General features: G+C 36.6%; 1 protein-coding gene and 1 long non-coding RNA gene across 3 annotated transcripts in view; one reads left to right on the top strand and one right to left on the bottom strand.

Moving 5' to 3' along the window:
- Nucleotides 1–553: 553 nt before the first annotated feature.
- On the bottom strand, nt 554–3,721 carry LOC125041419. Of its 2 annotated transcripts, none has more exons than XR_007116270.1 (2): nt 3,583–3,721; nt 554–2,879 (listed from the first exon to the last, which is right to left on the bottom strand). It is a non-coding gene; the product is annotated as an uncharacterized LOC125041419 (long non-coding RNA). The 2 variants fall into 2 exon arrangements; XR_007116269.1 differs by having other exon boundaries at nt 3,465–3,591.
- A 2,255-nt stretch (nt 3,722–5,976) lies between these two features.
- Nucleotides 5,977–16,693, top strand: part of LOC125041246 (titin homolog) — a 22,466-nt gene continuing 11,749 nt past the window's right edge. The window contains exons 1-5 of the mRNA XM_047636082.1: nt 5,977–6,339; nt 13,878–13,996; nt 15,081–15,302; nt 15,801–16,060; nt 16,500–16,652. Coding sequence (XP_047492038.1) covers nt 6,270–6,339; nt 13,878–13,996; nt 15,081–15,302; nt 15,801–16,060; nt 16,500–16,652 — 824 coding nt within the window. The 5' untranslated portion in view covers nt 5,977–6,269. The remainder of the gene's footprint in view (nt 6,340–13,877; nt 13,997–15,080; nt 15,303–15,800; nt 16,061–16,499; nt 16,653–16,693) is intronic.

The raw sequence follows: 16,693 nt of genomic DNA, 5'->3' as shown, positions 1-16,693 counted from the left end.
GGATACGGTTCATATGTTCATAGCATCACTGAGAACTGACATATGCGGTCTTTTCCATAAGTTTATATTGATTTGTATTATATATATATATATATGTGTGTGTGTGTGTGTGTGTGTGTGTGTATGTGTGTGTGTGTGTGTGTGTGTGTGTGTGTGTGTGTGTGTGTGTGTTTGCGTGCGTGCATGCGTACGTGCGTGGGTGTATGCCTGTATGAGTAAACGTATATATATATATATATATATATATATATATATACATATATACATATATGTATCTATGTATACATATCCATATAGAGAAAGATATTAGTGAATCGCATATACCCAGTAGTCGTTCGCTCAGGATCGAAACTGCTTCGCTGGTAACCGTATCTAAACCGATCTTGACTCGTTGGTTGTTGACATCCCGAAACCTCAACAAGAGAGCAAGAAAATGCTGACTTGACTTCTTCGAAAATATCAACGCTGCTTCTCTCTTATCGATTTGTAGACTTAATCAACAACATCTTTTGCATAACGTTAGACAATTTGGGATGGGAATTATAGGCAATAATACTGTTCAGTATTTATTGTTCTAACATATGTTTTTTGTAACTGGAAACATCTCACTATTACGTTCATTACGCTGTATATAAACTCACAATAAAAAATATAAAAGACTATTTTATAAAATAAATTCCCAATTCAGACTTATAAAAGAAAACATAATCCTAAAAATAATTTTTGATAAATGCTGTGCGAGCGGAAACACAAATCGCTGACATATGGATTTCCCCTGTGGACTCGCACTTACTTTACTATCATAAAAAACTCAAGCGTCGAGGTTATGATTAATGAAAAGCACACGCAAATGAATAGACAATTATATCTATCAATAATGAAGTCTATTCATTGCGATATGACCTGATGCCATGTCAATTACATTCCAACGTGCTCAACATCGGTCACCTTTATGTGTATTTTTCTCATGCACAGTCATATATATATACATATATACACACACAGCAACACAACACATACATAAATGTATATCATATCAACAGAAACAATGCAATACAAGAAGATAAAATGAAACACAGGGTGTGTTTCAGTTTAGATGTACGAATATTTGCGTGTGCTTGTGTGTGCGTGTCTATATTTGCCGTGCCCTTTGGTGTTTATTGCAAGTGTGCGTCCAAAAAATACAAAATAAATTTGTAAATATACTGTCTTATTTGCAATACTTTCAGTAAGTATGTGCCTCGGCCCGTAGTAAAACTTGAAGTTGCTAATTCTGCTACTACTTGTCCTCTTCATACTTATTTTTTTTTTCTTATAAAGCTGATTACAAAATCTATTCTAGTAGCCACAGTACAACAAAATAATAGCCGTCAAAATGTTGAAATTAGTGATAGCTACCCAAGTCGGCCCTTTTCAGTAAAGGGGGCAAATTACCCGGAGCCACAAAATTTGTTGCCGCTATATATTATTTTACCGGAACATTTCTAGGTCCGAACTGAACTGAAATGACAAAACAGTTATTTGTCTAGCTTACTAGCGATCAGAATAATGAAATTTCCGTTTAAAATTCTTGAAAGCGGGTCTAGGATTGTCTTCTTCCATCAAATTTACTATATCTATTAAATATGGAAAGGGTTAACTCCTTTGTTTTAATAAATCTATAGCGCAGAAGCCTCCCTCTCAAGTGTCTCCACGAAAGGGTTAACTTCTGCCATTCACGTTGCTGAAATTAGCATGTTAATAATAATAAAAGTAGAAGTGATTTCTGATTCAAAATAGCTGGAATTCATCTCCAGCATCATCAAAACCTTCGATGTACAATCAAAAATATTTGTGAGGAAAATATTAAAGCTATCATATAACACCCTCCCCACCCTTAGTCCTTCTTTTTTTTAATTAATTGTAACTGTTAACATATAAAACATCCTATCTGTTTTAACATGCCATTGGCATAAAATTATTACTGCAACTAATATTCAAAAGACGGAGTCATTATAGACGTTTAATCGTATTCCCAAAACATTTCCAGGAGTAATAAAAATGACTGCAATACATCTGAGACTGTCGACGTAAAAAGAACTACTGACGTAAAATGCGGAAGCGCGTGCCGGAATCCGTAAACGCCGAATGATGGCCAGCGCACGCATCGTTTGTGAGGTTGGTAGGCCTTTTCCCGCGCTTTGCCGGTCTGCCTCTCTCAAAATTGATCTACTGACCTACACTTCCCGCGTCAAGTTCGCGTCGAATTTGAACTGTTGCTCGGCTGTGTAGCATCTGCTTTAAAAAACCGATGCACTACTACTTTCCAATATAGCCGTTATGGGTGCGCAGTGTTCTACTTTAGAATTATTTATACTTATAATGTGTTTTGTTATATATTTTGTACTCCACAAAAGTATTAAATATTAAGCGGTTTAGACAAAATCAAAACAGATAACATAGACCTGATACGAAGGCACACGCACGGCAACTATGTACAATACTGCATACTAAATTAGCTTCCTCTTCTTGTATACTATTGAAGTTTGCTATTTCTGACTCACAACGCCAGATGAGGAAGAACTGTCAAACGATATCATCAGCATAAAAATCAATAAGAAGGTGAGCGATAACCCACCGGCACCAACTAGGCCCGCTGTTTCTTCTTTCGTGAAATTCGAGCGAAATTTTGAGGTTCAGCGTTGTAGGTCGCTAAACGTCATCGCAACGTCACTTCTTGGAGTATCATTGCCACACCTCGTCCCTTCAACCCCCGGATGCGGGAAGGACCTGTACATCCGGCAGAGGGTTGACTTGTCACTTGAACCTGAGGATGTTGAGAGCGTTAGACTCCGATTTTTCCTCTCTTTGTTCGACTTCCGCTAACGAGAAGGGCAGGTCTGTAATGGAAAGAAAACATTACATTATGTAATATCATAATTTCCTAATATCAAAGAGGTGCATGGGCAGGAGCTTGTGCAACGCGGGTAGAATCTGGTAGGCATTTGGAAACGCTGGGCACAAACAAATAGGGTAGCGTATGTGCGCACACGGCACGTAGAGAGGGGGTGGTAGGGCAGCACAGGGTATTAAGGTCGTAAACCACAGTTTACACAGATATGTTAAATCCGTTTTATGCGTCGGACTCGTTCTTGTTTGGCGAATATAACGTTATTTTGTATGTAAATAATAACTCTTGACGAGACTGTTAAAAAGAGAAACGAACTTCACTGCGGCATAAATTGTTATGTAAGATGGGAGTGAGCGGTTTCCACCCCCACTGCTCTCTAGGTCCTGCCCACCACCAGTGATGGCTGCATCATTTTTAATATTATCCATATGTTTACAGAACCGCTTAAATCCATTTCCGTTTTGTTTTGTAAAATTGGATCAACTGAAGTAAAATCTGAATTTAATAGGATAAATACTGTAGCATATAAACTAAACCATAGAACTTAAAGGTATGCAGGATATAGTGCCCGTACACTGTATGGGTTCACGCATTAATGACGTCGAAACATTTCCTTCTTTCAGCAAGCAAGTGAAAGCGCATAAGCAGCGGTGTAACTCTTTTATACAGAACAGCGGAATATAGTAACCCACTATTACTGTACGTATGGGCTGTTGTAGGTGGGGGACGAACACCTGGCGACTCTGAGGGTACAGCCGCTTTACCAGTGGTGCTGGACAAAGGCTGCATGTTAGCGCAGTCTCTACTGGCCGCGCCACCACCATAGTTACACTCACTCCCTGCTGTATGTCTGTGCTGTCTTCTGGTTGCTTCGGTACACTGGGCCTATGACTAAAATGTCCTTATAACCAGGTTGCATTTTGTTGGAAACGGGATCACCACCAAGAATATTGGATGACGAATACGTGCTTTGCAAAGCAATTGGTATCTTCTCGCTTTGTTTTTCAGCAAAGATGTATTGACCTTTTATTAACATGGAAAAGGTTTAAATGTCTAGACTAGATATTACCAAACAGCCTCCACTATAAATCGTTTCGTGACGAAACAAATATGGTTGAATCCAGACACAAACCTCCTACACATTGGCATCGCTTTGGCCAACGCTGTAAGTAACCCCGGTATAGAGAATCATATTTGTTGTTACTGATTATGATAATCCTGACATACTAGTTCTACAATTTACTGTATCTAGAGACTAGTAACCACATTCTAAATAGTAAATATGTATGAATGACTTTAATAAAAGATATTTTTTATGATTATTCACAATGTGGTATGCTGGGGGTCCCACGGTAAACAAGAGAACATTGCTACATTTCCTACCTAGTACCGTAGGAATACGGATCGTTGAGTTGGATCATATGGTACTGTAAAACGTTATATTTCATACTTAGAACATATGTAATGGATTGACAATTAATAAAATGTATTGTAGATCTACCATTAGGAGGATCTACCGGGGTCTTTGACACTGCACGCACACCCCGATAAAACATATAATCACTTTAAAAAAAACTTTTTTTTGCTGATGGGCATTTTGCTAAAGCATATAAGATAATACATTCGTAGGCTTAGTACCCACAAATATGTGTATCCATTTGTATTACGAGAGAAATTAATAAATTCCCTTATATCCGAACAGTGAATGTTATTCCCTAATGTTACGTGCGTTTACAGAACTCTTCGTTCTTACAGAGGTATTCATAAGTTTTCTCTCATTATCGCTTTTGGTTGAGGAGATAAAAAGCAGTACTTTCATTGTTTTAATCCAGTACTGAACACTTACTACGATGAACTCATACGACCAGAATGTTTTCTAATTGCTAAAAGGTAATAATAATATGTTATTTAGTACTGTGTAGAAAGTATTGATGGACTTTACTGGGAAGGTTAGTCACTAGTCGCTACAAGGGCTGTCGGCCCAAGCCATTTCGCGCGCTTTTTTCCTATTTTCGTCGTTTTAAGAACAACTTTCTCGGATTTGCACCATAACTGGTGTTACATATTTACTGTATACGCTGTTGTGAAGTATTTTTTATTGAAATGAACACCATGTCTTTTAAAGTAAGTCTTAAGGTAATTTATATCTAGTTGTGAAAGAATGGTTCACGGCACCCTCGGGTCACTCGAATACCTAGTCAAGAGCATAGCAACATCACGCACAAAGGAGTAAATCCGGACTGTAAAATAGGTCCTCATTAAAGGAAAATGTATTTGCTTGAGGATGCATGTCGCTGAATTAACATTGCACGAGTAACATCATTGCAGTGCCTCAGTTTGGGTACAAAGGTCTCCTACTGAGCGATATAGTTGTCAAAGGATGGAACGACAGCAAGTGTTACGAGGTGTGGGTGCAAGCCGTTGGTGTAAGCTCTTGAACTAGCGACATGAGACGAACCAGAGAAAGGCGTGGTGAACCCATCCACCCCCAGAACGCCGCCGGGGTGTCCTGTTTCAAAACTCTGGAACCTTGGGAAGCCAGTCGCACCCTTAACTTAGCCTTTGTTCTACGGGGACAGGCTTGAATTTACTCTTTGAAATGTAATATGAAGAAATTTAACATACTAGTAAAGTGACTAAGTGCGTCTCTAAGTAATTGGCTACTTAGTATACTGAAAGTAAACATCGTTATGTCTCAATAAGTTACTCTTGTAAGGTAGAGCTGACATTTTTCCAAAATCATACGAAAGAAATATAAAGTAAGATTCATCAGTTGTTAAGAGTTCCTACAAAATGGCCGAGTGAGCCGTGTGCAAGCGTCCGCACTCGGTCCGCGCTCGCCCCACACTCGCTGTCTTCCACTCTCAACTCCCGCTCTCACAGCGCTCGACTACCCATCCGAAAGTTTTTGTCACGAAATCCCGGAATTCGCCTTATTTTCTTAAGAGGAACGTAAATTATATTTTTTATTTGTTCCAATTTCCTAAAGCTACTATAGATTCGAACCAAATAATTAGATTTCAGCAAGAAATACCATACTGAGTGTGTAAGTTGAGCAGCCCAACTTTCAAATGAAGCCTTGGCTGTTTACCAACAGATGGCAGTGATGATGTTTGTAGCTGTGACCAATAGTGGTGTAGAGGAAGCGCAGTGTTTGCTCTCAGATTAATGCTATTTCTAGTTTAACAAATGTTATGTGGACTAGTGAACGTGCGTAGATGGTGCATAAGTGTGATATAGTTCGATAATGAACGACGAAAACGAGGAAGAAATCTTGGAAACGCTTAAATTTCCCAAAGGCCACCAATAAGCCTAACTAGCGCGGCCCTCTTGGTTCAATGGTTGTGAAGCAACACAAACTTGCATTGGTTTGCGGACGATGGTTTCTCCCTCTAAAAAGAGGCAGATAAAGGGCAGAGTGACAAGCGGATGTAAAGGCGATCGCAAAGGTGAGTTACAGTTGAATTGAAGTGTTAAGAGAGAGAGAAGAGAAAGAGAGGGAGCGTGGAAGAGGTGCTGGGGCGGCGGCAGTGATAGCGGCGGACGCTTGCCATCCCAGCCAACACCCGCCTCGCTCTGGCTCACTGCCGCTCACACACACGCTCTCTGATCAATACACCCTCCACGCTCGCCCTTCTCTCACTTCACTCTAATAAGGATTTTTGTCGACAGCAACCACCTGCCGTGGGTGGTAGATGGGTCTGGCAGCCTACCCAAATGGCCCAAGGTCCAGAGGTTGACAGCTTAGGTCAGGGGCCCTCACGGCACCCCAGGGTAGACTGAGCCCATATGGACTTTCGACCTAATCATAAATCCTCCCCTTAGAATTGGGTGGATAATCTGAATGGCTTGACTTGCCTGAAAACATTAGACAGGTCCATATGATGACCCACATTAGATCTAACCTTCTGACCTATAGATGGGGTCATCATCATAACACTGAGAACTGATACTATTTTAGTCATGCCACTATTTGAACTAACACATTCATGCTGATCACTCATTGGCATATTTAAGTTCCAACATAAGAATTTTGCTACTATAAACAAACATTGCAATAGGTAAATTATCTTTGCGCAATATCTGCAGTTGAGTTTGTTTGTAAACAGTATAATGAAAGCCAGATAATAGAATTAACTATTTGGTACCTTATATATTAATATTTAGAATATGTATAAATGTTATAATATACAATGTAAGAATGAGAAGTTTTACAAATATAGCAGTTGTCTTTATAGTTAAATTTTGGCTATTTTTTGTGTTAAATGTTGACCTAGGACTAGATTTCAGTTACAGTTTTTGACTGTAAAGTTATGAATATGTTGAGTTTATTTTTTTATTTTAAGAAAATAATTTTACTGTGGAATTTGAGCTTTGATGTACAAAGTGATTTACTCATTTAGGGTATTGTGAAATTGCCTACAGCCAGAAGGAGTTAATTTGACCCCTAGTTTCATGTCAGTTGATATTGTAGAAGAGAAATAAATCGCAAGTAAAATTCACTTTAGATAGTTGAAATGTGTATGAAATCTGAAACTTTTTGTATAATTATTGTTTCTTTGTCTTCATTTATTTATTTTTCCCCAATTTTTTGTTGAAAGTAGAAGTAATAATTAGTTATACTAAGGCATTTTTTGTAGCATCCCAAAACCCCTAATACTTTGATACATTGTTTCAAGTTATCGTGGCTGCTACAAAACATGATGTCATACAAAATATATATATTTTTTATTTCACATAAAAAAGTCAATAAAAAACCATTAAAGTATTTAATATGCTGGTATGGCTTTTAATTACAAGTAAAACATTGTGGAAGCTTCAAATAAAATTGATAAAGTACCTGACTACTCTGTAACTTTTGATTTGTTTATACACCCCACTCTTCACTTTACAAGACTGTGGAGACTTTGAAATGTATTTCTCAGATTAAGGGGGGGGGGGGGGGGAAATCCTATCACATACTAATGTTCTTCATATGAAAAGTGGAAGTTGCATAAGGTTTTCAAATGAACTCCATTTTTGACAACTGGATAATTCCAGTGATCACTAGCATTTACATGGGTTATTGATTGAAATAAAGGAAAAATCAAGATACACAACTTTTGATTATTTTTTGAGACTGTAAGGTTATATCATTGAGTTACAGAATGAATATGAAGACATTGATCCCAGTGAAGTCAATACCACATATGTCTTTGACATGTTGAAATTATTACAATGTCATTCCTGCGACCATCATGATTGACTTCAAATTTAACCCATATAGAGTGAACATGTATTTGATATATTGTTAAAAAGACTGTGTGCTGTCCAATTTCATGTACTATTTTATGTGATGAAAGAACTACAATCTAGATATTAGGGATGTTAGGAAATGCAGTGAATTCAAAAGGTATAACTAGTCCAATGTCTCAAAGTTGGAAGAAGTCTCCTAATTGGTATTCTGGCTTAATGTAGGGGGCCACCTAAGTTCATTCCAGCATCTAGCATGCTGACTCTGGCATGATACAAATTACAAATTACAAAGTATGAGAAACAGTCGTCCATCCTTAATGGGTTAAATACACATACACATACACACACACACATATATATATATATATATATATATATATATATATATATATATGTATATGTATATAATTATAAACATTTATCTTTTCTATTAATTTGCTGTGTATAATTTGTTGGTCATACATTTGTCCAAACCATATCTTCTGATTTCATAGGCATCTGAGCAAGATGAATGTTTACAAATGGGAACCTTAATAAGTTTGGTATATACTTGTATAGGAAATATATATATATATGCTATATCAGTTGAAGTTTGTGATTCATGAAAAGTAATTAGCCAATGTTGTTCATGTTGCATTAGACAGTTTCTTAGTTGAAATATTACATTGTAAAAACATCTAAGTTTGGTTGTGTTCTCTCAGTCTTAATCTCAAATATAATGCGCAGGGCACTTGCAGGCACATAACACGCATATGTGGTTGGTTGCTTGGGGTGGTGGAAAGGATTAGGGTAGGAGTAGAGTTGGGGATTGTGAGGATGCTAGTAGTGTCGTGTTTGTTAAGTCTCTCAAAGATATATAATCCAAAATGGGTATTAAAGATGTTTTGATGAAAACAAAAATTATTGGTATATTGTTTGTTGATTTTAGTAGTGAATGTGGCACATAGTTTTGTTATAATATTTTATTGTGTATTTTATTGTATCCATAATCTTATGAGGAATTTAATCACATGCACAGTTGCAATGAGGCAACACCAAGGCCAGGGCAACCATAGGCTATTATTAATTATAGTATTAGGAATGGACACATAAACATATATGATATTTACTTAATGATAAATAAATTTACCTTTGTGTTTGCAGATCAATTGCAAGGGGCATATACAAGCTCTGTCCTTATTCTGGGGTAGAAAGTAAGGGTTTATTGATAATCACCATAGTGCTATCAGGTGTGGATTGGCATGAGGCTAAAGGGGACTTGCAGTACCTTCTGATTATTAGTCATAGTGATACATTAAAGAATCATAGTAATACTGCGGGTAAAGTACCAAAATAAGACTGCATGAACCGATGTACTGATCTCTATACAAAACACTGTTGCAATGGCCAGCAAAACTCTGCACATATATTTAGTGAGATAGATCTTGAACTGGTTCATTATTTTGCTATTAACTGTCAAAGAGATCTGTACCTGACTTGTTTGCCATTGCTGGAGGGCAAAGTGTGAAATCAGTGGCATTGCATACTTTGGCACATTGAGCCTGAATTGGTGGACTGAAGCTGTAATGGGCTTACCTTTACTATGTGCAAATTGTTTTTTTTATACCTAGTAATACAAAATGTGAAGGCTGTTCCCTTCCATGTTTTGGATTTGTGCTTGTATGAGTATATGAAAGTGGTGTTTTCACATAAACATGAATTCTCTTTCTATCTTTTATTTATTTATTAATATTATTATTGAATTTGAGGATGATGATGATGATGAAAATATATATTTTTTTTGGTTGGGTATATGTGCATAGAATTACAAACAGATATTATAGCAATCAAGATTGCCAAATATCTTGTGATCAAGGTTTATAGTGAGCATTGGGAGAAGTAATATGATAGACAGGAGAGAGACAAGAAAAGGAACAGTATGAGAGAGAGAGAGAGAGAGATAATGTACAGTGTGTGTGTGCGTGTATGTGTTTGTATTTATATATATTATATATGTAATATATATATTTAATTAATTTATACAAGGAAGCGTGCATACCCACGCATGCGCTCACTCACACACACACACGCGCACGCACGCACGCACGCACGCACGCACGCACGCACGCACGCACGCACGCACGCACGCACGCACGCACGCACGCACGCACCCACGCACGCACGCACCCACGCACGCACGCACCCACACACACACACACACACACACACACACACACACACACACACACACACACACACACACACACACACACACACACACACACATATACACACACATACACACACATACACACACATACACATACACACATACACACATACACATACACACATACACATACACACACACACACACACACACACACACACACACACACACACACACACACACACACACACACACACACACACACACACACACACACAGACACATTTATATATAAAGTACAGTGTGAATATGTGTGTGTGCATGTGCGTGTATGTGTATGTGTGTGTATTTTATATATACATATATATATATATATATATATATATATATATATATATAAATATATAAAGTTGGTCTCTGTTAACCTCTGACAGACTGTAAAGTTTGTTCATTCTTCTATTTAATGTTGGTACTTTATTTATCAGAATCTCTTGACAATGGCACTTGTTATATACATTATGTACTGTAGTTTTGTTTTGCCAAATATTTTACAAATATAGTTTGCATCACTGGTGCTAAGTAATCAGAAAGTCATTTTTACAAGACCTACTTGATCTCACCTGTATAATTTAGAACATTTGTAGATCTTGTTAATATTCTCTTAAAAGATGATCAACCTGACTTCAGGTTTGACATAGTTGTATAAAAGGACAAAGGACCTTTATTCATAATTATCACTTGGAAATGTATGACAGCTGCTTATTTCTGGCCTTTGTAGTAAGGGGGTCTGAGCATGATTATGCTGGAAGTAATGACAACCCTCCATCTCTGCACTGAATAGTGGGAGGACGTGTGAGCTTCGAGTTTCGTTGTATACTGTTATACTGTGGTACATGTTTGTTGATTTTGAAGAACTTGTAAGGTTATAATATGAAAACCTTACCTTTCTTTTCTTTTCTTTTCTTTTCTTTTCTGCAAAGTCCAGGTTTGAGATTTGTATCCATTTTAGCCAGGCTTAGGGATAGTATCTCTAGCTGAGAATTAATAAAAATTCTAGCATGTAGTTTGTATAGGCAAGGATTTCTATTTTGATTTTACTAGAAATTTTTGCATGTGCATTTGAGACCAGCTTATACAATATTAACCCATTGCCGCTGGGGAAAAGCCGAGCTCATTTTTCATATTTTTTTGTGAAATGTCTCTACACAGATGACTCTGCTAGTGCTTAGCCTGGATTGGTGGGAAAAATTATTAATAGTGCTATGAATATCGATGGTGTTATTTTATAAATATTATAATTATCATAAAGTAATAAACATTAGTAATAGCAAAATTAGATAAAATATTTTTGTAAATTAAAGAAAAGGGTAAATGGATAAGACAGGCAGTACTCATAATTGGCTCATTGATGACTTAGTACAAGTGAAGCCATCTATGTGTAAAAACAAATAAACAAGTAAACTCGCAGTGTGCATGGCATGGCATGCCCGTCGGCAATGGGTTAACCTGTTGAATCTTGGTGGCGGGAATGTCTTATGAAAATTTGACAGAGAGCCGGAGTGATGGGGACGTGTCATTGTAAGACATTGTTGCTGAGTGCTAGGTGATGCAAATGTTTCACCATGAGTGCACATAGCTCTTGGAGGGAGATAAGACTCAATAAGCCTTCAATGAGGGGCTATTGTATTATTTTCATTGGTAAATGAAAGTAGAATGTCCCATCTGTGGGGCACACCTAGAAGAGAGACAGCTCCAGTCAGGACACTATTTTCATGCTGTGGAACATATTCTTGCACACCTTGGTGCAGGGTGTGTTACAGGGAATAAGATATTTTAAAAAGTAAATAGATCAATCCAAACAAACAACACTTATTTATTGTTATTATTATTGCACAGAATAGACTTGGAGAGGTATGGAGTTTGCTGAATGCAAAGTCTTATCCATATTGATTCAGCTTAACCAGTGACAAATATAGACCTAGGAAAAAGGTAAAACAGCAAAAAATAAATGTGCAGAATAAGAGTTAATAGCATGGCAAAGTGGAGGCAAGGAGCTGTGATACCATGCATAAGTATCACCACTCAAGTAAGCCTAATGCCCAGCCTTTGGCCCATGTGTGGGCCACAAGGCACCCGGATCAACCAGTTAACATTTCCTATTTGGCTTGGAATATTTTCTATAAAATTATGTGTTGTCAGTTTATTCAATGTGAAAGAAAGTAAGGTGTATTTTATGTTTATTAATTTTAAGAACTCTACTGTTACTACTGTATTTGTAATTATTTTGTTACCATAAACTAGATAATACTAGTTTAACCTCAAAAGTCCAGTTTTCATTGATTGGCAGCTTTTATGCTTTGGAACAATGATTTGAATCAGGAGTCACACAGATTGTTTGGTATCTGAAGTCTCCAGTACTCTAGCTGTACCTAGCATATGGGTAGAAGTTTGCAACTCATAGAACCTGTGGTTGACACTATATATCATTTAATGAAAAGGAGAAAACACACTACCGTGTTGATACTATGGGGATTCCGAAACTGTAGTCTCTCTTTTTCAATTAAATCTAGTTTTACAGTGTGGGTTTTTATACCATATCATTTAATGTTTGCCCACCTTTATCCAAAGTTTCACAGATTCATAAAATCTACTCCTGCAATACCACAGTTCTTCTTTGTCCCCTTCTTCTTCTTCTTATTTTAGTACATTATTTGTCCATAGTTGTTGTGTGAAAATTTACCACAGCAATTTGAATTATTTTTTGTAATTATTTGCTGTTATGTTAGATTGTATTTATGTCTAGTTTTGTATATAACCCAATCATTGGGCATGACGTGTACATATATGCTATGCCCACTGTAAGTACTTGTTTGATTGTTTTTACACATAGATGGCTACACTTGTACTAAGTCACCAATGAGCCAGTTACGAGTACTGCCTGTCTTGCCCATTTACCCTTTTCTTTGATTTACGAAAATATTTTACATTATGTTATTTTGCTGATACTAATGTTTATAACATTATAGTAATTATAATGTTTATGATAAAAATAACACCACCGATGTTCATAGCACTAGTAAAAAACTAGTTTTTCCTGCCAATTCAAATCACGTAAGGTCACAAGTTCTACGAATTGACTCCTTTTTTTTCTAAGCACTAGCAGAGCCATCTATGTGCAGAGACATTTCACAAAAAAATAGAAAATAAGCACAGCCTTTTCCCCACTTTTTTTTTCATTTTCCCCTGTGGGATTGGGATAAGAAGGATCAGTTAGTCTGTTGCAGATGGGATTTTGTCCTGAGCCCAGGCATCAACATGTGTTAAACTCTATGAGCATTGCTGTAAACTTCTGCAATACATCCTCATGCAGAGATACATCCCCTATAATTGGCTGAAAATTCACATTTCATTATACTTTGTAAATAAAGCCACTGGAAATGGGGATGCTTGGCAAATAGTAATTGGGAGGGTACTGCAACCTTAGGTTATCAACTTTGTGGTTTAGGCAGCCCGTACCTAGAGTGTTGAAGGGATAGGGTTTCAGTTATGGTCACGTCTAAAAGTTTTCATAATAATTAACCCTTTATTTTCTCTCTCTTTCAGGAGATAAATCAGGTAGCAAACTGTCGTACAAACCATTGCTGAACAAGAAGTTTTACCTGGATGTGAAGGGATACAGAGGCACAAGCACAATTACTGCTGACATTCAGAACCTTGGAGGGGTATGTTATTTGTTATTTTATTATTATTATTATTATTTTTTCGTAATTGCATTTTGCTATTTATATATTTATCATCTTAGGATGATATATTTTTTTTAGCATTCTGCTTGTGTAATAATGCTAAGCTATTTTATCTTTTCTTGCCTTGTAAGCCCATTAGAGCTGGTTAATAATCAAAGCACACTGGCTGTTGCTTGCATAAGATTTGACATTTTTCCCTTTGTCATAGATTCTAGACAAGCTGATCATATATTGCCTTGCCATAAAAACATTGAAAATTAAGGTTTGAGCTAACTTTATAGGGCTATGACTTGAGAATCAGTTTAACTCATTGCTGATGGGTATGACGTGTATGTACATGCTATGCCCACTGTGAGTACTTGTTTGATTGTTTTTACAGAGATGGCTACAGTTGTACTAAGTCACTAATGAGCCTGTTACGAGTACTGTCTGTCTTGCCCGTTTACCTTTTTCTTTGATTTACGAAAAAATTTACGTTATCTTATTTTGCTGTTACTAATGTTAAAAAAACTTTATAATAATTATAATGTTTATAATAAGAATAACAGCATCGATATTCATAGCACCAGTAAAAAATATGTTTTTTTCTGCCATTTCAAATCAGGTACGGTCACAAGGTCTACTAATTGACTCCTTTATGGCTAAGCACTAGCAGAGCCATCTATGGGCAGACATTTCACAAAAAAAAAAAATAGGGCACAGCATTTTCACCATTTTTTGTTCATTTGCCTCAGCGGCATTAGGTTAAGCTTTATGGTATATCATTGGGTTAAGTCTAGTGGAGTAATCAATCTTTTCCTGTACAAGAGAACTTTGATGTCTAGTCTCTCAGTACCATTAGCATATTTTGCCTTGGAAGAAACCTTGAATTTTGTTTCCTATTTCCTTTTTTTTTTTTTTTTTGTATCACTAAAACAGTGTATTTGAAAAGTTGTCTTTATCAAAAATACTGGATTTTTTTTTTTTTTTTTTTTTTTTTTTTTTTTTTACAAATTTTTTTTTTTTTTTTTTTTTTTTTTTTACATATTTGTCCATAAAGTGTATGTTTTTTCTTTTCTTACAGATCGTTGAAGAATTTTTCAGTCGTGAAGTAAACTATGTGATTAGCACCCGGTGTAGCCAAACAGCAGGTGGATCCAGCAGTGAACAGCAACCCTCCCCAAGTGCTGTACATACTGCTTCACCACTCACACCACAGCAACCTCTATCATCTCTGCCCTCCACTTCACATGACTCCCCTCTCAACATTGATTCACCCAGGGAGGACACTGGGAAAAAACGAGTTGTAAGTAGGATTTTTTCCCCCCCTCCCCCCTGTTTTTATATTTAGGTCAGAGCTGCCTGTATGTATCATGATAAAAAAGTGTTGTACCCATGTATGATTATGTTTAAGTTTAGGTAAAGCTGGTATTTGAGTAGTAAATGTTGATAAGGAAATATGTCTTTGTATTTATTCAGATTCTGTCAATTTGGTTAACCATTTAATTCTAGAATTTGATTTATTAGAATTAATTATGTGATATTAACTTTGATATATATATCTCAAATATACTTGCCCTTCATTGCAGGTCAAATAAAATCATGATAACAAGTACCCTTTTAGTGAAAATTGACTTCATGACTTAAATTTATTTTATTATTATAGGTTCCCATCTCCCCTTATCATACCATTATAGTAGAAGTGCTGTAATTTGGAACACTTTCTAATGTTATTCCATCAGGAAAACCTCTTTTTAGTTATTCAATATTATTTGAAATGTTTATTTAAATTTCCCCTTTTCAGAGAACACGAGCTGAAGTATTAATTGAGCGAGCGTGTGTGCGCCGTCAAGGTACAAGTGATGTATTAGAGAACGCCCGACTATGGAATGTGCCTGTCTGGCCTCTCTCAAAACTTCTCAAATGGGTGACTGTGCTTAAGGAAAACAATCGGTACAGACCCCAGAAAGCACAAGGCGCTGTAGCCTCTAAGAATAGTTTGTCTTCCGCACCAAAGGTTCAGCGTCTCAAGACTCCTTATATAAAGACTGAATGTTTTAATAGGTTAGTTGATATAAAATATAAGTCTACTTAATAATCACTTGTCTTATCCTCCTGATATTTGATGTTGTCTGCAAGCATATGAAGCATTGTTTTATTCTTGTATGTTGGTGTGTTCAGTTTTCTATGCACATGCTTTGATATCTCTTCCAGTTATTTCAGTACTTCCTTAGAATGAAACACAACATTTCTGAATATTTTTAAAGATTAAATGATCTCTCTGCATTTGTCAAATATTTGCTAAAGTCTTGAAACACTCCCAAATCCAAATATACTTTGTTCCCTCAGTATATGAAGACAGTGTTGGCCCTTTGACTGTAAAGGGGATTATCTTCTAACTTTTTTCAGTGTAGATAGTGCAATGTTTGGTTAAAAATAATGTCAATATGCATAACTGTACTTTTAGCGTTGTTGTTGACTAAGATAATTTGTTTAATTGCAGACAGTACAAACCCCTCTACAAAGAATTATCAGTCTGGCCTGAACTAAATCTGTCAAACCCTCCAGGGATATCACCTTTTGCAGAAAATAAACCTGGAAAACTTCGTCAGAACCCCAAGACTTCTTCAGCACACAAAGACGGCCACAAAGAAAAGTGCGTTGCATTTTTTTTCTCTTTTGTTTTTGAGAGTGAGT

This window comes from Penaeus chinensis, chromosome 30 (assembly GCF_019202785.1).
Source record: "Penaeus chinensis breed Huanghai No. 1 chromosome 30, ASM1920278v2, whole genome shotgun sequence".
Classification (NCBI taxonomy): domain Eukaryota; kingdom Metazoa; phylum Arthropoda; class Malacostraca; order Decapoda; family Penaeidae; genus Penaeus; species Penaeus chinensis.
This window is presented reverse-complemented; position numbering and strand designations above follow the sequence as displayed.